The sequence below is a fragment of the Canis lupus genome, chromosome X, assembly GCF_048164855.1.
Source record: "Canis lupus baileyi chromosome X, mCanLup2.hap1, whole genome shotgun sequence".
NCBI lineage: Eukaryota > Metazoa > Chordata > Mammalia > Carnivora > Canidae > Canis > Canis lupus.
Genome location: NC_132876.1, coordinates 56,031,732 through 56,056,612, shown reverse-complemented (window position 1 = coordinate 56,056,612; position 24,881 = coordinate 56,031,732). Strand labels below are relative to the sequence as shown.

Below are 24,881 nucleotides of genomic sequence, written 5' to 3'. Positions count from 1 at the left end.
AAAGAAGTCACATAAAAACTAAATAAGTGGAGAGATGTTCCATGTTCATAGTTTCGATATTTTGAAACTATTAATTCTTCCTAGCTTGATTTGCAGATAAAATTCAATCTCAATCAAAATGCCCATTTTTTGGATATTAACAAACTGATTCTAATTTTAAATGGGGGATCAAAAGAACTAGAATAGACAACACAACAATTAAGACGAATAAAGTCAGAAGACTGACAGTACTCAATTTCAAGTCTTCCTATAAAGCTATAAAGATTTTAAGATAGTGTGCTGTTGGTGAAAGGAAAGGGGAATAGATTGGTGGAACAGAATAGAAGTCTGAGGTGTCAACCTATAAAATTATTGTCACCTTATCCTTGACAAAGTAGCTAAAGCTATTCAATGAAAAAAAAATAGTCTTTTCAACAAATAGTGCTGAAATAACTATATACCCACAAGCAAGCAAGGAAATCAATCAATAAATAAATATCTAGATAAATTCCTTACAATTTCACAAAAATTACCTGAAAATAGATCACAGACATAAATGTAAAATGAAAAACTTCAAAATTCTTAGAAAATAATATAGGAGAAGATCTAGATTACCCTAAATTTGGCAAATACATTTTAGATACATCATAGGTTAAATACGTGAAGGAAAGAATTGACCAGCTAGATTTGGATAATACATTTGAAAAAATCTAATATACATATTATATTTTTATATACTATATATGCATATATAATTTATATTACAGAGAGAGTTTGTGTGAACTTGGAGAATGGCTGGGGGGAGGTGGAGAGGGAGAAAGAAACTGAAGCAGACCCTGGGCTCAGTGCAGTTTGACATGGGCCTGGAACCTATGACCAGGAGATCATGACCTGAGCGGAAAACAAAAGTCAGACTCTTAACCGAATGAAACACCCATGTCCCCCCAAATCATATATCTGATCAAGGACTGATTCTTAAAGTTACAAACAACTTTTAAAATTTAACAATAAGGAAACAAATGACTTGATCAAAACTTAGGCAAAATATCTGAATAGACACTTCACCATAGATATATATGACATAATACAATTTTATGTAAATACAACGTAAAAATGGGTACTGAGTCAAATATTTTCAAAAACTATATTTATGAACATTGGGGTACAGGTGTCCCAGCATTTCACTACATCAATGAAGGGGAGGTGGGTGGGGGGGATGAGGTAACTGGATGATGGGCAATAAGGAGGGTACTTGATGGGATGAGCACTGAGTGTTATACTGTATGTTGGCAAATTGAATTCAAATAAAAATAAACAGGGCAATATGGCAGAAGAATAGGGTTCCCCAAATCACCTGTCCCCACCAAAATACCTAGATAACCTTTTTGCATCCTGAAAATCAACGAATTTGGCCTGAGATTTAAAGAGAGAACAGCTGGAATGCTACAGTGAGAAGAGTTCGTGCTTCTATCCAGGTAGGAAGACGGGGGGTGGGGGGGTGGGGAGAAATAAAGAAACAAAAGGCATCCAAGGGGGAGGGGCCCCGCGAGGAGCCAGGCTATGGTCACAGGGTGAGTGCCCCCAGGACAGGAAAGCTCCGTCCCAGAGAAACAGGAGCTTCACCAATCTTCCCGGGCGGAAAGGCGCCCACAGGGAGTTAGAGCAGGACCCCAGGAGGGTGGGGATGCCCTCAGGCTCCCTAGGACACTAACAGACACCAGCACCCCGGGGAGAGTGCTCTGAGCTCCCTAAAGGGCTGCAGCGCGAACACGCATTGACGCAGGAGCAGCTCGGAGGGGCTCAGGCAGCGGCTCTGCAGAGATGGGGCTAGGCGGCTGGGATCCCGAATCCAACAGCGCAGGCCCGGGAGCACAGGGACCCTGGGACACAGCTCAGGATCCGGCCTCCCCCCGCGACAGGCAGAGGCCGGGAGGTCCCAGGACAGCAAGGACGCTCCTGTCCCGAGCTGAGCAGATCAGCGGCCCCGCCCCCAGAGCCTCCAGGCCCTGCAGACCGAGAGCTCTGTAGTTACTGCGGGAGCTGAATCCAGGGCTCCAGAGCTGGCTGCCGCCACTGTTGTTGTTCCTCCTGGGGCCACACTGGGTAAAAAACCCCCACTGAGCCCTGCACCAGGCAGGGGGCAGAGAAGCTCCCCCAAGTGCTAACACCTGAAAATCAACACAATAGGCACCTCCCCCAGAAGACCAACTAGACGGACAACTTCCAGGGGAACTCAAGGGACGTAAAGTACACAGAATACAGAAGATACTCCCTCGTGTTGTTTTTGTTTTTTGGTTTGTTTGTTTGTTTGTTTTGCTTTTTGATTTCTGTTTGCTTCCCCCACCCTTTTTTTCCTTCCTTTCTTTCTTTTTCTTTCCTTTTTCTTCTCTTCTTTTTTCTTCCTTTTTTTTCTTTTTCTCTTTTCTTTCCTTCTTTTTCTCCTCTTTTTTTCTCCTTTTCCCAATACAACTTGCTTTTGGCCACTCTGCACTGAGCAAAATGACTAGAAGGAAAACCCACCTCAAAAGAAAGAATCAGAAACAGTCCTCTCTCCCACAGAGTTACAAAATCTGGATTACAATTCAATGTCAGAAAGCCAATTCAGAAGCACTATTATAAAGCTACTGGTGGCTCTAGAAAAAAAGCATAAAAGACTCAAGAGACTTCATAACTGCAGAATTTAGATCTACTCAGGCAGAAATTAAAAATCAATTGAATGAGATGCAATCCAAACTAGAAGTCCTAACGACGAGGGTTAACGAGGTGGAAGAACGAGTGAGTGACATAGAAGACAAGTTGATAGCAAAGAGGGAAACTGAGGAAAAAAGAGACAAACAATTAAACGACCATGAAGATAGATTAAGAGAAATAAACAACAGCCTGAGGAAGAAAAACCTACATTTAATTGGGGTTCCCGAGGGCGCCGAAAGGGACAGAGGGCCAGAATATGTATTTGAACAAATCATAGCTGAAAACTTTCCTAATCTGAGAAGGGAAACAGCCATTCATATCCAGGAAATAGAGAGATCCCCCCCTAAAATCAATAAAAACCGTTCAACACCTTGACATTTAATAGTTAAGCTTGGAAATTCCAAAGATAAAGAGAAGATCCTTAAAGCAGCAAGAGAGAAGAAATCCCTGACTTTTATGGGGAGGAGTATTAGGGTAACAGCAGACCTGTCCACAGAGACATGGCAGGCCAGAAAGGGCTGGCAGGATATATTCAGGGTCCTAAATGAGAAGAACATGCAACCAAGAATACTTTATCCAGCAAGGCTCTCATTCAAAATGGAAGGAGAGATAAAGAGCTTCCAAGACAGGCAGGAACTGAAAGAATATGTGACCTCAAACCAGCTCCGCAAGAAATTTTAAGGGGGACTCTTAAAATTCCGCTTTAAGAAGAAGTCCAGTGGAACAATCCACAAAAACAAGGGCTGAATAGATATTATGATGACACTAAACTCATATCTGTCAATAGTAACTCTGAACGTGAACGGGCTAAATGACCTCATCAAAAGGCTCAGGGTTTCAGACTGGATAAAAAAGCAGGACCCATCTATTTGCTGTCTACAAGAGACTCATTTTAGACAGAAGGACACCTACAGCCTGAAAAGAAAAGGTTGGAGAACCATTTACCATTCAAATAGTCCTCAAAAGAAAGCAGGGGTAGCCATCCTTATATCAGATAAACTAAAATTTACCCCTAAGACTGTAGTGAGAGATGAAGAGGGACACTATATCATACTTAAAGGATCTATCCAACAAGAGGACTTAACAATCCTCAATATATATGCCCTGAATGTGGGAGCTGCCAAATATATAAATCAATTAATAACCAAAGTGAAGAAATACTTACATAATAATACACTTATACCTGGTGACTTCAATATAGTCCTTTCTATACTCGATAGGTCTTCTAAGCACAACATCTCCAAAGAAACGAGAGCTTTAAATGATACCCTGAACCGATGGATTTCACAGATATCTACAGAACTTTACATCCAAACACAACTGAATACACATTCTTCTCAAGTGCACATGGAACTTTCTCCAGAATAAACCACATACTGGGTCACAAATCGGGTCTGAACTGATACCAAAAGATTGGGATTGGCCCCTGCATATTCTCAGACCATAATGCCTTGAAATTAGAACTAAATTACAAGAAGAAGTTTGGAAGGACCTCAAACACTTGGTGGTTAAGGCCCATCCTGCTAAAAGATGAAAGGGTCGGGATCCCTGGGTGGCGCAGCGGTTTGGCGCCTGCCTTTGGCCCAGGGCATGATCCTGGAGACCCGGGATCGAATCCCACATCGGGCTCCCGGTGCATGGAGCCTGCTTCTCCCTCTGCCTGTGTCTCTGCCTCTCTCTCTCTCTCTGTGACTATCATAAAAAAAATAAATAAATAAATATTAAAAAAAAAAGATGAAAGGGTCAACCAGGAAATTAAGGAAGAATTAAAAAGATTCATGGAAACTAATGAAAATGAAGATGCAACCATTCAAAATCTTTGGGATGCAGCAAAAGCAGTCCTGAGGGGGAAATACATTACAATACAAACATCCATTCAAAAACTGGGAAGAACTCAAATACAAAAGCTAACATTACACCTAAAGGATCTAGAGACAAAACAGCAAATAGATCCTACACCCAGCAGAAGACGAGAGTTCATTAAAATTCGAGCAGAACTCAAGGAAATCGAGTCCAGAAGAAATGTGGAACAGATCAACAGAACCAGGAGTTGGTTCTTTGAAAGAATTAATAAGATAGATAAACCATTAGCCAGCCTTATTATAAAGAAGAGAGAGAAGACTCAAATTAATAAAATCATGAATGAGAAAGTTGAGATCACTACCAACATCAAGGAAATACAAACGATTTTAAAAACATATTGTGAACAGCTATACGCCAATAAATTTGGCAATCTAGAAGAAATGGACGCATTTCTGGAAAGCCACAAACTACCAAAACTGGAACAGGAAGAAATAAAAAACCTGAACAGGCCAATAACTAGGGAGGAAATTGAAGCAGTCATCAAAAACCTCCCAGGACACAAAAGTCCAGGACCAGATGGCTTCCCAGGGAAATTCTATCAGACATTTAAAGAAGAAAACATACCTATTCTACTAAAGCTGTTTGATAAGATAGAAAGAGATGGAGTACTTCCAAATTCGTTCTATGAGGCCAGCATCCCCTTAATTCCAAAACCAGACAAAGACCCCACCAAAAAGGAGAACTACAGACCAATATCCCTGATGAACATGGATGCAAAAATTCTCAACAAGATACTGGCCAATAGGATCCAACAATACATTAAGAAAATTATTCACCATGACCAAGTAGGATTTATCCCCTCGACACAAGGCTGGTTCAACACTTGTAAAACAGTCAATGTGATTCATCATATCAGCAAGAGAAAAACAAGAAACATATTATCCTCTTAATAGATGCAGCGAAAGCCTTTGACAAAATACAGCATCCATTCCTGATCAAAACTCTTCAGAGGGTAGAGATAGAGGGACCATTCCTCGACATCTGAAAAGTCATCTACGAAAAGCCCACAGCAAATATCATTCTCAATGGGGAAACACTGGGACCTTTCCCCTAAGATCAGTAACAAGACAGGGATGTCCACTCTCACCACCGCTATTCAAAATAATACTGGAAGTCCTAGCCTCAGCAATCAGACAACAAAAAGACATTAAAGGCATTCAAATTGGCAAAGAAGTCAAACTCTCCCTCTTTGTAGATGACATGATACTCTACATAGAAAACCCAAAAGCCTCCACCCCAAGATTGCTAGAACTCATACAGCAATTTGGTAGCATGGCAGGATAAAAATAAATGCCCAGAAATCAGTGGCATTTCTATACACTAACACTGACCATGAGGAAAGAGAAATTAAGAAGTCGATCCCATTGACAATTGCACCGAAAAGCATAAGATACCTAGGAATAAACCTAACCAAAGAGGTAAAGGATCTATACCCTAAAAACTAGAGGACACTTCTGAAGAAATTGAGGAAGACACAAAGAGATGGAAAAATATTCCATGCTCATGGATTGGCAGAATTAATATTGTGAAAATGTCAATGTTACCCAGGGCAATTTACACGTTTAATGTTATCCCTATTAAAATACCATGGACTTTCTTCAGAGAGTTATAACAAATTATTTTAAGATTTGTGTCGAATCAGAAAAGACCTGGAATAGCCAAGTGAATTTTAAAAAAGAAAACCATACCTGGGGGCATCACAATGCCAGATTTCAGGTTGTACTACAAAGCTGTGGTCATCGAGACAGTGTGGTACTGGCACAAAAACAGACACATAGATCAATGGAACAGAATAAAGAACCCAGAAGTGGATCCTGAATTTTATGGCCAACTAATATTCGATAATGGAGGAAAGACTATCCATTGGAAGAAAGACAGTCTCTTCAATAAATGGTGCTGGGAAAATTGGACATCCACATGCAGAAGAATGAAACTAGACCACTCTCTTGCACCATACACAAAGATAAACTCAAAAGGGATGAAATATCTAAATGTGAGACAAGATTCCATCAAAATCCTAGAGGAGAACACAGGCAACACCCTTTTTGAACTCAGCCACAGCAACTTCTTGCAAGATACATCCACGAAGGCAAAAGAAACAAAAGCAAAAATGAACTATTGGGACTTCATCAAGATAAGAAGCTTTTGCACAGCAAAGGATACAGTCAACAAAACTCAAAGACAATCTAGAATGGGAGAAGATATTTGCAAATGACATATCAGATAAAGGGCTAATTTCAAAGATCTATAAAGAAATTATTAAACTCAACACCAAAGAAACAAACAACCCAATCTTGAAATGGGCAAAAGACATGAACAGAAATCTCACAGAGGAAGACAGACATGGCCAGCAAGCACATGAGAAAATGCTCTGCATCACTTGCCATCAGGGAAATACAAATCAATACCACAATGAGATCCCACCTCACACCAGTCAGAATGGGGAAAATTAACACGGCAGGAAACCACAAATTTTGGAGAGGATGTGGAGAAAAGGGAACCCTCTTACACTGTTGGTGGGAATGTGAACTGGTGCAGCCACTCTGGAAAACTGTGTGGAGGTTCCTCAAAGTGTTAAAAATAGACCTGCCCCGGGATCCTTGGGTGGCGCAGTGGTTTAGCGCCTGCCTTTCGCCCAGGGCGCGATCCTGGAGACCCGGGATCGAATCCCACGTCGGGCTCCCGGTGCATGGAGCCTGCTTCTCCCTCTGCCTGTGTCTCTGCCTCTCTCTCTCTCTGTGACTATCATAAATAAATAAAAATTAAAAAAAAAATTAAAAAAAAAAATAGACCTGCCCTACGACCCAGCTATTGCACTGTTGGGGATTTACCCCAAAGATACAGATGCAATGAAACGCCAGGACACCTGCACCCCGATGTTTATAGCAGCAATGGCCACAATAGCCAAACTGTGGAAGGAGCCTCGGTGTCTGTCGAAATGTGAATGGATAAAGAAGATGTGGTTTATGTATACAATGGAATATTACTCAGCCATTAGAATCGACAAATACCCACCATTTGCTTCAACGTGGATGGAACTGGAGGGTATTATGCTGAGTGAAATAAGTCAATCGGTGAAGGACAAACATATGGTCTCAGTCATTTGGGGAATATAAATAATAGTGAAAGGGAATATAAGGGAAGGGAGAAGAAATGTGTGGGAAATATGAGAAAGGGAGACAGCACATAAAAACTCCTAACTCTGGGAAACGAACTAGGGGTGGTGGAAGGGGAGGAGGGTGGGGGATGGGGTGAATGGGTGACAGGCACTGAGGGGGGCACTTGATGGGATGTGCACTGGGTTTTATTCTGTTATGTTGGTAAATTGAACACCAATAAAAATAAATTTATTATAAAAAATAAAAAATCCAAAAATTAAATATAAATATTTAACAAATGATTTGCAAATCAGATATCTACTAAGCTACTTGCATTTCAATTAAATAAAAATACTTTATAACTCAATAGTAATACAGACATAATTTCTTTTAGTATATGAAACTTGTACAAAACATTAAAAAATGTATAGATGATAGCCAAGGACAAGAAACAATGCTTTATTTCTAAGGACAGCAAACTATGGCTTTTTTAACCAAATAAAGCTTATTTTTACAAATAAGGTTATATTGTACATAGCATTGCTCAATTTTTTACTATTCATGATGGCTGTTTTGCAGTACAATTACAGAATCGAGTAGTGCCTAAGAGGCTTTATGACTTTCAATGCCAAAAATATCTACTATTTGGGTATTTAAAGAAAATATTTGGCAACCCTTGTTTACATCATTACTCAGAAAATAAATACATATTTTTTAAAAAGTTAGATATACTTCATACCCCATCAAATAATGAAAGTTAAAGAAACTGTCAATTGCATGTGATGGCAAGTATATAGATCAAATGGAGCTATCAAAAACTGCTGATGGAAATGTAAAGTGGTACAATTATTTTGGAAAACAGCCCACTTTTCCTTTTTTTAAAATTATTTATGGCTTAAATTTGAAAAATTGTACAGAGTTCCTGTGTGCTTTTAAGTCAGTTTACCATAATAATACCTTTAAAATAATAGCACTTTATCAAAATGACTTTGACTTTTGTATAATGCTAGTAACTGAAGTACAGATTTTATTCATATTTTAACATTTTATTGTAGTTGCTTGTGAATACAGAGATAGATGGCATAAGAAAATTAATTTCAAAACTTCAAAGGCATTAATAACAGTAAGAGTGTGTTGAATATTTGAGAGAGGTAGTTTTCTTAGTGTTTTCTCTTTACCCTGATGACTGGAGCAGAATCCTAGGACAGAAGTATTAGCCACCTTTCACTAGCCAACTTTTGAACAATATTGAAAAATAGGCAATTTTACTCCACATGTGCAGGTTCTTATTGAGGCACTTGAAGATTCCTGAATAAGTCAAGAGTCACAGTAACTTCCCAAGTGCCTTTTCCACCTTTGTTGATAGTAGTAAAATGTTTCAGATTCCCACTGTGCAGACCTCTCTTCCTACTGCTAAGTGTTGGGAGACTAAGGGATTTCAGGCTCTTAGGCTCTGTAATTCTTCATTCTTCATACCTATTTGTGAATATAACATTTAATTCTGAGGAGTCTTTCCTGACCCCCGATCATATATATAAGGATTTCCCAAAAATGTTAATTTTATATAAAATGTGTGGTCTTCTTAACTCTCAATATAATGAGGATTTATTTTTTATGTATATCTTTTTTTATTGGAGTTTGATTTGCCAACATATAGTATGACACCCAGTGGTCATCCTATCAAGTGCCCTTCTCAGGGCCCATTGCCCAGTCACCCCATCCCCCCACCCGCCTCCCCTTCCACTACCCCTTGTTCATTTCCCAGAGTTAGGAGTTTCTCATGGTTTGTCACCCTCTCTCATTTTTCCCACTCATTTTCTCTCCTTTCCCCTATAACCCCTTTCGCTATTTTTATATTCCCCATATGAATGAAACCATATAATGTCTGTCCCTCTCTGATTGACTTACTTCACTCAGCATAATACCTTCCCATTCCATCCACGTTTGAAGCAAATGTTGGGTATTCATAATTTCTAAAGGCTGAGTAATATTCATATATATATATATATATATATATATAATTATAGATATCTTTCAATGGACACAGAATTTCCTTCTACAGTTTGGCTATTATGGACATTGTTGCTATAAACATTGGGGTGCAGGTGTCCCGGTGTTTCATTGCATCTGTATCTTTAGGGTAAATCCCTAGTTGTTCAATTGCTGGGTCATAGGGTAGCTCTATTTTTAACTCTTTGAGGAACGTTCACACAGTTTTCCAGAGCGGCTGTCCCAGTTCACATTCCCAGCAACAATGCAAGAGGGTTCCCCTTTCTCCACATCCTCTCCAACATTCGTTTCCTTCTTGTTAATTTTCCCCATTCTCATTGGTGTGAGGTGGTATCTCATTGTGGTTTTGATTTGGATTTCCCTGATGGCAAGTGATGCGGAGCATTTTCTAATATGCTTGTTGGCCATGTCTATGTCTCCTTTGGTGAAATTTCTGAGGATTTAATTTTGTATTTTTTTTTTGTATCCACAAGAACACACAGACACAGACAAAAGCACACTGCATGTTTATATGTATATATGTACTTTGTTTTCTTTATCTTTCCTTTTTCCTAAACAATGATAATTTGCATGCCATTTTTAATTGTTCTTTTCATATTCCACACTCACCCACCTTGATGTATGTCTATGCCATCAAAATTAATTGCTAGCTTCTCATCAATTGTAAAGAAGTATCTCTTTATTTAACCAATCCCATTATGCTGGAAATCTGTTTTTAATTTTTACAAGTATATTTAATTCTTTAAAAACGGTTTTGTATATTTAATCTCTATAATATTATCAAATATTTTCCTTGTGTTCAATTTCTTGAATAATCCTGGGTTAAACAGGGACGCCTGGGTGGCTCAGTGGTTGGGCACCCCCACTTGGGGGTGCCCAGAGGGAGCAAGCTTCTCTCTCTGCCTGTGTCTCTGTCTCTCAGTGTGTCTCTCATGAATGAACAAATAAAATCTTTAAAAAAACAGCTCTAAAAAGGCTGCCCTTTTGTACTACTACCAGAAGTATATCAATATATTTATTACAACATATAGCTCTCAAAAATATGTTCTTTAGAATCTACTTGGTCTTTGGTAATTTGATAGGAGAAAACCATACCAAATGTTTTATATGCTTCTTTTGATTACTATGAAAGCTAATCAAATTTTAATTTATTTATTGTCCATTTGTATTTATTCTTTGTTAAATTGCCCATATTTTTTGTTCACTTTTCCTATTTGAGTGACCTACTCTGTATTGATTTGTAGGGGACATGAAAATGATAAATAGACTAAAAACTTGCCTGCCATATACATTGTCAATATATATATTTTACCATTTGTCATTTTTAAAAATGTATGCTTTTAAAAGTTTTTGTTTGGCTACAGGTTGGGATCTTTCATACAACAGTTTCTAATTAATATTTATATATTCACATTTAACAATCTTTACACTTGTGATGCCTTTATCTCAATTGTGCATGAAAATGTGTGTGTGTGTATGCACATGCACAATAGATAAAATTCCTAATACCCAACTTCATACTTAATGATAAAGCAAAATTATTCCTTTTTTCACAGGCCAGTCACTTATCCCAACTTTTCCTTTCTTCTACGGTCTGCTCACTCTCACCTTAATTCCTCATAATTAAAGGGATTTGCCAGGATTCTTCATACTTTCTACCTATACCACTCTATCAATATAATGACTTTAAAGATGGCTTCCTGGGTGGTTCTTCAATTTATTTAAAACTAAAGTATCTGGCAGAAAGTATCCAAAGTTTGTGGTACATTTTTGGCAACACCCATTATTTTCAGTATGAATAGGCATCTTCATCAATAATATGAAAAGCCATACCAATTATATACACAGTACCATTAAGTCCTTGAGCCTATTGCCATATTCTGTTTGTTTCATTGATCTGTTTATGCCTGTATATCACACTGTTTTAATTACTTTCTATTTTAAAATATAGTATACTGTCTAGTTGGAGAAATGTTTCCACATTATTTCATTCTTTCTCAAAAAATGCCACAATATATCACACATTTATCCCACCATATTAATTTTAGAATTATTTTTCCACAAGTATAAGGTAAGTGGTTAAAGGAGGTTGACAGTACTTGTATTTTGATTGAAAAAAGACACAAAGAAATATTTAAAGAAAATTGACATAATTACAATATTGAGATTTCCTACCCAAGAAATAAATGATTTTGCAATTTATTAACATCTCATTTTATGTTCTTAAATAGAATTTAAATTTTGTTTCAGTACGATCCCTGAATAATACTTTCTAATTTTATTCCTAGACATTTTATATCTTTATTCTTGTTATGATTATGAAGTAGATAATTTCCCCAATATATTTTCTAAATGATAATTATTGGTGTATGTTAAAGTTTATAGTGTGTTTTTTTGTAACTGGCTACATCACCTAACTCTTATTATTTGTAATAGTTTCTCAATCGATTTTTAAATATTTCCTAAATGGCTCATCATACCATCAACTAATCATTCTATTTTATTTCCTTTTCTTACATATATTACAAATTTTTTATTAATTCCATTGGCTTCAATGTCTAAACAATGATACAGTCGTGAAAATAGATACTTTTTCCTTGCTCATGAAATAAAAAGAATAATTTTTACTACTAAGTATGAATTGGGGTATTGGTGATTTTATCTCCTTACAAATCTGAGTTAGGCTAAGAAAGTGTTAGTTGAATTTACCAGAACGTTCTACATTTTCTCTTCCTAACTTGTCAACACTCCTTCAATTTGGGGAGGTTTTTTTTTAAGATTCTTGTTATTATTCAGTAGAGAGAGAGAGAGAGAGAGATGCAGAGACACAGGCAGAGGTAGAAGTAGGCTCCATGCAGGTAGCCTGACGTGGGACTCGATCCAGGGTCTCCAGGATCACGCCCTGGGCTGAAGGTGGAGCTAAACCACTAAGCCACCAGAGCTGCCCTATTTGGGAAGTTTTTTGATGGCTTCCTGAATATTCCTTCAATCCATTTCAAAGTGTAAAGTATCTGGCAGAAATTATCCAGATACTTTACAGTATGATAAAGTCTATGCACTTAACATACTCTATTTTCAGACTTGGCAAAGTCCCATTACCACAGCATCAATTTTTGCTTCTTTTATATCACTGTGTTTTGTTTGAGGAAATGTTTTTTTTTGTTTGTTTGTTTTAGGTTTAGTTTTTGGCTTTTTGTTGCTTTTCTCAATTTTCCTTTGCATTATTTCATTTCCTGGAAGTAAAAATTTAAGCTATTCTTTTTTTAACTCTACAGATAGACTAACGTAATTTAGAAAGTAGAACACTCAAACTGATATTGAATTATAAGTAGATTACCAGAAATGATAAGCAGCAAGGTATAAAAGACTTCAGTCTTGCCGTGCTTTACATAATTTGAAAATTAAGCTGCATATTACAGCATAATACCATGTTCACTTATTATACAATCATGAGAAGACACTTTTTCAGAGTTATATGCAAATAAATCATTGCTTATAGATATACAACATTATTTTCAATAAGATCCCATGATATTCTATGTTGGAGGAACCAATGAAGGAAGAAAAAATCTCATAGAAATCATTTAAATAATTTGAGCTCCTTAGAGATTTTAAAGAATTGGATGAAAAGAATACCTCACTGTCTTAAATATCTTTTTAATTCATATTTTGCATCCTCAAAAACTTAAAGAAAGGCAACCAGATTCTATACAGTGTTTCTATGGTTACATCATGAAACAAAATCATGTTTTTTTAGATTGTTATTAAAGGGTTTCTTACTAATTTTTATCACCTTACTTTCCAGATTTTTCTATATACCTATAGGTAGTTTTAAAGGAAAAAAATCTCCCAATTGCTAGGGGATAATTTTGAACCACCATGATATTCCTTTTCAAGGAGATTAATAAAGGAGTCATTAAAAATCAGGAATGTAGGATTCGCGCTCCCGGGCCGCGCAACCCCCTCCGCGCAGCTGCCGCCCGAGCCCCTCCGAGCTGCTCCTGGAACCGCGCAGCCCCCTCTGCACGGAGCCTCTTCCTCTGCCCGAGCCCCTCCGAGCTGCTCCCGGGGCCGCGCAGCCCCCTCCGCGGAGCCGCCGCCCGAGCCCCTCCGAGCTGCTCCGTGTCCCGCCGGGTCCCGCCGTGCGCTGCAGCCCTTAGGGAGCTCGGCGCACTCTCCTGGGCTCGCAGTTGCTCCAAAAAGGAGAATTACAGACCAATATCCCTGATGAACATGGATGCAAAAATTCTCAACAAGATACTGGCCAATAGGATCCAACAGTACATTAAGAAAATTATTCACCATGACCAAGTAGGATTTATCCCTGGGACACAAGGCTGGTTCAACACCCGTAAAACAATCAATGTGATTCATCATATCAGCAAGAGAAAAACCAAGAACCATATGATCCTCTCATTGGATGCAGAGAAAGCATTTGACAAAATACAGCATCCATTCCTGATCAAAACTCTTCAGAGTGTAGGGATAGAGGGAACATTCCTCGACATCTTAAAAGCCATCTATGAAAAGCCCACAGCAAATATCATTCTCAATGGGGAAGCACTGGGAGCCTTTCCCCTAAGATCAGGAACAAAACAGGGATGTCCACTCTCACCACTGCTGTTCAACATAGTACTGGAAGTCCTAGCCTCAGCAATCAGACAACAAAAAGACATTAAAGGCATTCACATTGGCAAAGAAGAAGTCAAACTCTCCCTCTTCGCCGATGACATGATACTCTACATAGAAAACCCAAAAGTCGCCACCCCAAGATTGCTAGAACTCATACAGCAATTTGGTAGCGTGGCAGGATACAAAATCAATGCCCAGAAGTCAGTGGCATTTCTATACACTAACAATGAGACTGAAGAAAGAGAAATTAAGGAGTCAATCCCATTTACAATTGCACCCAAAAGCATAAGATACCTAGGAATAAACCTAACCAAAGATGTAAAGGATCTATACCCTCAAAACTATAGAACACTTCTGAAAGAAATTGAGGAAGACACAAAGAGATGGAAAAATATTCCATGCTCATGGATTGGCAGAATTAATATTGTGAAAATGTCAATGTTACCCAGGGCAATATACACGTTTAATGCAATCCCTATCAAAATATCATGGACTTTCTTCAGAGAGTTAGAACAAATTATTTTAAGATTTGTGTGGAATCAGAAAAGACCCCAAATAGCCAGGGGAATTTTAAAAAAGAAAACCATATCTGGGGGCATCACAATGCCAGATTTCAGGTTGTACTACAAAGCTGTGGTCATCAAGACAGTGTGGTACTGGCACAAAAACAGACACATAGATCAGTGGAACAGAATAGAGAATCCAGAAGTGGACCCTGAACTTTATGGGCAACTAATATTCGATAAAGGAGGAAAGACTATCCATTGGAAGAAAGACAGTCTCTTCAATAAATGGTGCTGGGAAAATTGGACATCCACATGCAGAAGAATGAAACTAGACCACTCTCTTTCACCATACACAAAGATAAACTCAAAATGGATGAAAGATCTAAATGTGAGACAAGATTCCATCAAAATCCTAGAGAAGAACACAGGCAACACCCTTTTTGAACTCGGCCATAGTAACTTCTTGCAAGATACATCCACGAAGGCAAAAGAAACAAAAGCAAAAATGAACTATTGGGACTTCATCAAGATAAGAAGCTTTTGCACAGCAAAGGATACAGTCAACAAAACTCAAAGACAACCTACAGAATGGGAGAAGATATTTGCAAATGACATATCAGATAAAGGGCTAGTTTCCAAGATCTATAAAGAACTTATGAAACTCAACAGGAAAGAAACAAACAATCCAATCATGAAATGGGCAAAAGACATGAACAGAAATCTCACAGAGGAAGACATAGACATGGCCAACATGCATATGAGAAAATGCTCTGCATCACTTGCCATCAGGGAAATACAAATCAAAACCACAATGAGATACCACCTCACACCGGTGAGAATGGGGCAAATTTACAAGGCAGGAAACAACAAATGTTGGAGGGGATGCGGAGAAAAGGGAACCCTCTTACACTGTTGGTGGGAATGTGAACTGGTGCAGCCACTCTGGAAAACTGTGTGGAGGTTCCTCAAACAGTTAAAAATATACCTGCCCTACGACCCAGCAATTGCACTGTTGGGGATTTACCCCAAGATACAAATGCAATGAAACGCCGGGACACCTGCACCCCGATGTTTATAGCAGCAATGGCCACGATAGCCAAACTGTGGAAGGAGCCTCGGTGTCCAACGAAAGATGAATGGATAAAGAAGATGTGGTTTATGTATACAATGGAATATTACTCAGCTATTAGAAATGACAAATACCCACCATTTGCTTCAGCGTGGATGGAACTTGAGGGTATTATGCTGAGTGAAGTAAGTCAGTCGGAGAAGGGCAAACATTATATGTTCTCATTTATTTGGGGAATATAAATAATAGTGAAAGGGAATATAAGGGAAGGGAGAAGAAATGTGTGGGGAATATCAGAAAGGGAGACAGAACGTAAAGACTGCTAACTCTGGGAAACGAACTAGGGGTGGTGGAAGGGGAGGAGGGCGGGGGGTGGGAGTGAATGGGTGACGGGCACTGGGGGTTATTCTGTATGTTAGTAAATTGAACACCAATAAAAAATAAATTAAATAAAAATCAGGAATGTAGATCTTGTCATTTAGAATAAATCAGTGATTTTAAATATGTGCAATTCTGTCAATCCTTCAGCAGACACCTGAATCACAGAAATACAAAAATATTATACAAGCAACAAGTGATGGAGGATATGTTACTAGAAATCATAATGGCAGACAAGAGTAGTTTCAGAGAGCATGGGCTGGGCATGTATTGGTAGGAAATAACTATAGGAAATTAGTTTTCATTCTGAATAGAAAACATTCTATTAACCCAAAAGACCAATGGAAATAGTAGCACTCACAGAGTATTGCAACGAAGACCTCCAATTTAGCCAACATATGCATTCTCTGTTTGTTGGGAGCTTTGCTAAAATGACTATTAGATTTGATTGTGTATTTCAATTGGTTCCCCTTTCAATAAGTTTTAAACAATGAAAGTGCACTGGTAAGATTACTAACAGCCAAAGGATTAGTAGATAATATTCTGATGCCCAGCCCAGTGACACCAAATAAGAACTCTTAAGGGTGAAATGATATTGTCCTTACCAAATAGAAACTGTAGATTATATGTAATTCTTAAGTTGATGACCTGGAGTTTTCTTTTGAGAAACCTCTGAAATTAGCAATCAGTAATACCATAGAATATCCTTAAGAAGTCAGAGATTATGATTGTCTTCTAAGTGAATCATAGTGTTCTGAAAGAACCAGCACTTGTCTTCAGCTCTCTGAAATTAAAATGTATGATTTATAAACTATTTTCATCTGCTTCAGAGGTAATTTCTATATATTTAAACTATCAATAGAGATTTAAATAATCTAAATCTGTAATCACCATTATTTCTTGAGTCCTATCTTGCTCCATGTTTTTAAGAACTTCTGACTGAAGCTTCAAAGAGAATTATCAAACTGGATGTCATAGCCCAAAGTATAGACATAAAGATCCTGATGGCATAGTGAAGTCATATCAAAGCTGAACATTTCAAGGCCATAAAGAAAAATTGAAGGGACAGGGTGTCAAATATATATATCTAGGTAAAATTACTCTTAAATCAGCTTTAAATATGGAAGGAAGGGGTCAGAATATACCACTTAAACTCTCCTTTTATTGTGGTTAATTTTTAATAGATAAGTTACTTTTGATATATGTATATGAGCCAATACGCAAGTATAAGGAAAAAGAAGGAAGAACAATAATCAAAGTAAAGTCAAAAAGGAATGAGGAACCTATGTATCTATGTATAAGCTAGATTTAACCAATAGAATTAGAACTCATTAATTAGCAGAAACTAGTGATAACAGCAGAGAAAAATCTGGAGAGCTTTAAATTGATGAGATAAGAATAAATACATTTGAATCTATGAAAAAAGAACAGGTAAAAGAAGAACTAGGAAATGGGGGGGGAGGGGCAGCATACAGGGCACAAAGGATATGACATCACAAAGCCCACTAGCTCAAAGCAGTTACTAGCACTGTTTATCTGCTTGGGAAGCAGAAGGTGAGACTTCCCCTTAGAGAACGGCCCATGTCTTCCTCACTGGTTCTTCCAGATCCACGTTAGTCCTAACTCAGCCATTCCTAATTCCCAAAATAGTGAAGACCAGCCTCATGAGTATGGAAGACACTGAAGAAACCCCAGCAGGTAACCAAAGCCTGACTGAAGGCACCTCAGTCACATTGAATAGGGACACTGGTCCAGATAAAGTTCTTGCTTCACTAGAGGGCAAGAGGAAGAGAAAAGGGTACTTGCCAACTGAGTCAGTGAAGATCCTCCGAGACTGGCTGTATGAACACCGGTTTAAGGCCTACCCTTCAGAAGCAGAGAAGCGAATGCTGTCTGAGCAGACTAATTTGTCTTTCCTGCAGATCTCTAACTGGTTTATCAATGCCCGCAGACGTGTTCTTCCAGAAATGCTTCAACAGGATGGAAATGACCTCAACCAGACCATCATATACCACCAAAAAGGCAAGGCTGCTGATGTGACCCATGAGCAGAGCACAGATTTATCTCCACAGTCCAGGTCAGGGCCTCGAGGTCCAGACAAGATGCAGTGCCTGCCCTTGAGCCTCCTTCCAGTGGGCCAGAAGACAGAGGAGAAGCTGCTAGATTCAGAGTTGTCTCCAGGCCAGAAGCTGACCCCAAAGGCCCAGCCAAATAAAATGGTCAAGTTTTCCACTAGTGAATCCTTGCTTATGACATCTCCCAAGCCTGAGTTAACAGAGGAGTACAAGGACTTCAGTAGCTTCCAGCTGCTGGTTGATGCAGCTGTGCAAAAAGCTGCAGAACTGGAGCTACAGAAGAAACAAGAGCCCAATCCATGATGTCCAATGTCCCTGAAAAGCTCAAGTTGCCAGTCCCTTGTCTACAGTGGTAGATCCATTTATGTTCCCCCAGCTAACTCATAGTTTTACCTTTTATAGAGACATTATTCTTCCTAGGAATTTTATGAGAGCCATCACTGGCTATTAGGACTCAATTCTCTAGCTATTTCAGCGTTTCCAAATGGACTTGTCATGATTGACACTAAAGTAAAGATATCTTCTCTACTTCTACTTCTTCCTACGTTTAAAGGCTTCAGACAATCACACACCTGAGACTAGACACGGTGCTAATGAATCTTCAGAACCCTTGCTTTGTTTTTTCTAGCCAGACTTTATTGTCCTAGGACTGCTGCAGATACTGAATCACCAATCTTTCTCCCTCTCTCTAACTTTCCTTGTCAATTAGCATGAATAATGGAAAAGAAAGGCTCTATAAAAGATGACTATAACAGCACTGGCATAATTTTAATGTTGAGCTTTTTGTGAAAATATCAACTTTATGTTTTCTTTTGTAAGTTTATTGACAATCTTAAAGAGTAGCTAAATTTATGCAAGAAGTAAGCATGAGCATCAAAATACAGTGAATTCATAAACATGTTACAGATAAGGATGCACTCTTATTTGGTGTACTAGAGAAAAGTATGCAGTAAATATAGGAGAATTCTATGTGGTAATCTCCTGCTGTTGCAGTATAGTGTTAGAGAATACTTCTTTGTTTCTTTTCATTTTGTTTTGTTTTGTTTTTTGAAGGGCTTAAACAACAAATTTATTTTCCACAGTTCTGGGGCCTGGAAGTCCAACCTCAAGATGCCAACTTGATCACATTATTATGAGGGCTCATCTCTTGGTTCGTACCCAGCATCTTGTATCTTGTATGATGAAAGAAACTGGCTCTCCCGGGAGCATCTTTTATAAAGGCATTCACCCCATTCATGAAAGGTCTACCATTATGACCTAAGCCCCTCCCAAAGCCTTAGCTCAAATATAATCATTTTTGGGATGTTTTCAACACATGAATTTTAACATATGAATTGGGGGGGACACAAACATAACAGGAAATAGTAGTAATGTGTACGTGCTAAATATAAAAATATATTACCATTTAAATATGTTAAGTGTTAAATATCTATATATGTATTTAACATTTCAGTTGCTGCTTATTGTCCTTAGGATAAAATATAATTTATTTTTAAACACTTTTTTAAAATTTGAATGCAATTGACACACAATGTTGCATTACTTTCAGGGTAAGCACAATACAGTGCTTCAATTTCTCTTTATGTTATGTTCACCACAAGCATGGTTACCAACTATCACAATGCAATACTATTACAACATAATTGATTACATTCCCTATATGGTGCATTTTATTTCATGACTTATTTATTTCATAACCGGAATTCTGTACTTCCACCTTCCCTCATTCCTTTTGCCCACTGCCCCTTCTACGTCTGGTAGCCATCATTTTGTTTTCTGTATTTATAGGCTTGATTCTGCTTTTTGTTTATTCATTTGTTTTGTTTTTTAGAGTCCATATATGACTGAATCATGTGGTACCTATCTTTCTCAGTTTTACTTTACTTAACACAATACCATCTATGTTCATCAATGTTACAAGTCACAAGATCTTATTCTTTTTTACAGTGTCAATTTGCCTATTGAAGGACACTTAGGTTGCTGCCATATCTTGGCTATTATAAATAATGCTGAAATAAACATAGATGCACACAGATCTTTTTGAATTAGTGTTCTCATGTTGGGTACATAAACAGTAGTGAAATACTGGATTGCATGGTATTTGTATTCATAATTTTTTGAGGAAACTCCATAATGTTTTTTACAGTGGTTGTACTCATTTACACTCCCACCAATAGTGCAAGAGGATTCCTTTTTCTTTATATCCTCACCAACACTTGTTATTTGTTTTTTGCTTTTTCTTTTTTGCCATTCTGACAGATGTAATGTGATGTTTCATGTAGTTTTCATCTGCATTTCCATGATAATTAGCAATATTGAGCATCTTTTCATGTTTTTGTTAGCCATCTATTGGTATTCTTTAGAAAAATGTCTATTCAGGTCCTCTGCCCATCTTTTAATCAGGTAGTTTGTTTTTGAGTTGTGTATGTTCTTGATATATTTTGGATAGTAATTCTTTACTAAATATATCATTCACAAATATCTTCTCTCAGTAGATTGCTTTTTTGTTTTGTTGATGGTTTCCTCCACAGTACAGAATACTTTTATTTTTATGTAGTCTCTATACTTTATTTTTGCTTTTGCTTCTCTTGCCTTAGGAGACACACCTAAAAAAAAGAAAAAAAATGTTGCTATGGCTAATGTCAAATTAAATCACTACTTGTGTTCTTTTCTAGGATTTTCATGGTTTAAGGTCCCAAATTTAGGTCTTTATTCCATTTGGAGAGTCTATGGTGTTACAATGTGTTCCAGTTTCATTATTTTGCATGTAGCACTCCAATCTCCCCAGCACCATTTGTTGAAGAGAGTATCTTTTCCATATTGTTTGATCTTATGTCTTTTATCATAGATTAATTAAACATATATGTGTGGGTTTATTTATGGACTCTCTATTCTGTTATATTGATCTTTCTATTTTTGTGCCAGTACCATACTGTTTTGATTACTACAGTTTTGTGGTATATCTTGAAAGCTGGAACTATGATACCTTCAGCTTTGTCCTACTTCTCCACAATTATTCCGGTGATTTAAGGTCTTTTGTGTTCCCATACAAATTTTAGTATTACTTGAGCTAGTTCTGTGAAAACTGCTCTTGGTATTTAATAGGGATCACTTAGAATCTGTAGATTTCTTTAAGTAGTGTATGGACATTTTAACATTATTCTTCCAATCCATAAGCACTGAATATCTTTCATTTGGTTGTGCTGTCTTCAGTTCCTTTCATTAATGTTTTATAGTTTTAAGAATACAAGTCTTTCACCTTCCTGATAAAGTTTATTCCTAGGTATTCTATTTCTTTTGGTGCAATTGTAAAAAAAATGTTTTCTTAAATTCATTTTCTTCTTCTTTATTATTAATGTATAGAAACACTACCAATATATTCCCTATCTCTTTATTGAATATCTCACTGAATTCCTGTCTTTTCTCCAGCCTGGTGGGCATAATTACAATCATTAATTCAAATTCTTTACCAGGCATATTGTTTATCTCTATTTCATTTAGGTTTTATGGAGGTTTTGTCCCTTTTTTGGTATGTATTCTTTTGTCTCTCCATTTTACTTGACTTTCTGTGTTTGTTTCTATGGATTAGGTGGAACAGCTACTTCACCTAAGCTTGAATGAATGATTTTCTGTATGGTCATCCCCTAGGATGTGTGCTTGATAAATTTTGCTGGCTTGCTGGAGCTGTGGCTGGCATGAGCTGGTTATCCTGTGGCTAATCCACACAGTGGGTACCCTGGAAATAGTGCTAAAACTTAAATGATCATGGGTTGATGTAGTCCCTGGGCTCTTCACACATTAGGTGGCCTGATGGGACATTTAAAGCTGAAGTGGGTATAAGCTGGGTTATCCAGAGGCTATAATTAGATTGCCCTGGCAGAGCAGCCAGAGCTGAGGCAGCAAGTAGGTTGGGAAGTCTCAGTGTTTTCCATGCAGAAGGCATTCTGACAAGACATTTAAAGTGGGTGAAGTCTAGAAGGTCCTGTGGTTCTTCATTCTGAGGGTACCCTGACAGGATAGCTGAATCTGAACTTAGTGAAAACTGGGGGATCTTTGGGATACTCCCTGATAGGGATGTTCTAGCAGAGTAGTTGAAGCTAAGATGGTCTGCAGATTGGGAGGTTCTGGGGCTCTCCACGTAGAATGCACCCTAGCAGGACAGCTGAAGCTAACATGGATATAAGTGGGAGGATCCTGTGGCTTTTAGCAAACTGAACATCGTGGTAGGACAGCTAAAGCTGAAGTGGATGCAGGCTTGGGTGTCCTGGGCTTCTATGTGCTGAGGCCACCCTGACAGGACAGCTGAAGCTGAGGTAGGTACAAGGCAGGGGACTCCAGAACATTCTATGGAGGGATGCTCCCTGTAGGGTAGCTGGAACTGAGCTAGTGCATCAGCCAGGAGGTCCCTGGGCACTCTAAGCAGAGAGTGCCCTAGCAGGATAACTGAAACTGAAATGAGTGTAAGCTGAAGTGTCCCAGAGGTCTACACACAGAAGGCATCTGAGCAGAATAGCTGGAACTGAAGTGGGTATAAACTGGGGTGTTTGAAGAGTCTCCACACAGAAGATACTCTAAAGGAATGGCTATAGCCAAGGTGGGGTCTAGACCAGGAGGTGATGAGGCACTCTGTGCTAGGGGCATCCTGGCAAGACATCTAAATATAAAGTGGGCATGGGCCACTGTGATCTCTGGGCTCTCTGTGCAAATGTGTCTTGGCAAGACAGCTGAAGCTGAACTGGGTTCAAACCAGGGTCTCCCAGGGTGTTCAGTTTTGTGGGTGCCCTGGCTGGGTAACTGAAGCTATTGTTCTGTGATTTTGGGGTGTTCTACATAGAGAGAACCCTGGTGGGGTAGTTGGATCTGAAGCAAACATCAACTTGGAATGTACAAGGCCATTTAGTACTAGGATACTCTAGTAACCTGCCTGAAGCCAAAGGGGTACAGGCAAGGAATGTTTTGTGGTACTTTTTACATGTGTCAGATATAAAGTTTGGAAATAAACTGAATGCTAACCAGGGGTGTCTGAGTGTGTACCACACTATGGCTACCCTGGTGAGATCATGGGGGCTGGTGTGGGCTAGAGGCCCAGGGGTCACTGAGGTGGTATGCCAGTTAGGGCACCAGGACTGTTCCCCAGTCTGTGCTTTTAAGTTAAAAGGAATTGGAATTTTTTTTTTTTATTCATGAGAGGCACAGACAGAGAGAGAGAGAGGCAGAGACACAGGCAGAGGGAGAAGCAGGCTCCATGCAGGGAGCCCGATGTGGGACTCGATCCCGCGTCTCCGGGATCACGCCCTGGACCGAAGGCAAGCGCTAAACCGCTGAGCCACCCAGGGATCCCGAATTGGAATTTTTTAAAAAGATTTTTATTTATTTATTCATGGGAGACACAGAATGAGAGAGAGAAGCAGAGGGAGAAACAGGCCCCATGCAGGAAGCCTCATGTGGGATTCAATCCTGGGACTCCAGGATCACTCCCTGGGCCGAAGGCAGGCACTAAACCACTGAGCCACCTGGGGATCCCATGGAATTGGAAATTTGAAGCTAATAAATCTATTTAATATGACTGGCTTTCTTTTTAGACATATACTTAGGTATAAAATAAAGTCTACACATACAAATCATAAGCTCAAATCTAGATTTGAATTTTCACATATTACGTGTATGAAAATATTTTAGAACAACAGAAAAAGAGGCTAGAAGGTGGCAGAGTAAGAGGATTATAAGATCACCTCATCACACAAATAAAACTAGATAGTACTAACATCAGTGTAAATAAACCAGAAAACGACCCAAATCATGGCAGAAGAAAATACACAACTAAAAGTGGAGAAAATGCCACATAGAAGGAAGGAAAGGGTAAAGAAGTTCTATAGATAGGGTTGGAGATGCTATTGGGAATTAAACAGACCATAGCCATCCACTGGAGGAAGGGAGCTTCTTTCTGGTGCTGGGAAGGGAGAGAATCAGACAAAAAGATAAGAGAGCCTGCACCGGGAAGACTAACCCTTGTAATATTTGGCTTTGAAAGCCAGAGAGGCCAATTTTATGAGTTCTTACAACCAGCAGGACTTTTAGTCTAGAATTTTAAAAATCAGCACGCTTGCTTCTGAGAGAACCTGAAGAATGATAGGAAGCTGAGTCCCCAACCTTAAAGAGACAGCACAGCAAATAGTTGGCAGAGAAACAACTTAGAAGAAGCAAATTGAAAAATTCCAGGGGGCACACTTCTTGTGGCTTTTGCCCTTCCTGCTCTATGGCCATGCTCCTGATCATCACTTTAGAAGAAATCACTGGATCCTAAACTCAGGGTTGGGTCCGACAGCCTCAGGTTCTCCCAGCCCAGCACGGATCATCTGGAAAAATGGACCATGACACAGATACAGAATGAATGAATGCACATGTTTGTTGCCTGAGAGCATTGGCCTTCAGCCAGCATTCAACTTTTTTCTTATTAAAGCACATTAATGAAGTAAATAGAGCAGGCAAGATGGCTGAAGAGTAGGGTCCTCAAGTCACCTGTCCCCACCAACTTACCGAGATAACTTTCAAATCATCCTGAAAACCTACAATTTAGGTC

General features: G+C 38.7%; 1 protein-coding gene and 1 long non-coding RNA gene across 2 annotated transcripts in view; one reads left to right on the top strand and one right to left on the bottom strand.

Annotated features, from left to right (window-relative positions):
* The window catches only part of LOC140627495 (uncharacterized), a 70,112-nt gene extending 52,863 nt beyond the window's left edge, over window positions 1-17,249 (bottom strand). Inside the window, exons 1-2 of the long non-coding RNA XR_012026209.1 lie at window positions 17,118-17,249; window positions 16,832-17,010 (exon numbers count right to left, since the gene is read on the bottom strand). This is a non-coding gene — a long non-coding RNA (uncharacterized lncRNA). The remainder of the gene's footprint in view (window positions 1-16,831; window positions 17,011-17,117) is intronic.
* Window positions 17,250-17,724: 475 nt separating this feature from the next.
* Window positions 17,725-19,058, top strand: TGIF2LX (TGFB induced factor homeobox 2 like X-linked). The gene has a single exon (XM_072815855.1). The coding sequence runs from the start codon at window positions 17,891-17,893 to the stop codon at window positions 18,602-18,604; it is 714 nt and encodes a 237-aa protein (XP_072671956.1). The 5' UTR covers window positions 17,725-17,890; the 3' UTR covers window positions 18,605-19,058.
* Window positions 19,059-24,881: the final 5,823 nt, after the last annotated feature.

Coding starts and splice junctions, on each gene's coding strand:
- TGIF2LX (XM_072815855.1), top strand. CDS start 17,891: ATGAGTATGGAAGACACTGAAGAAACCCCAGCAGGTAACCAAAGCCTG.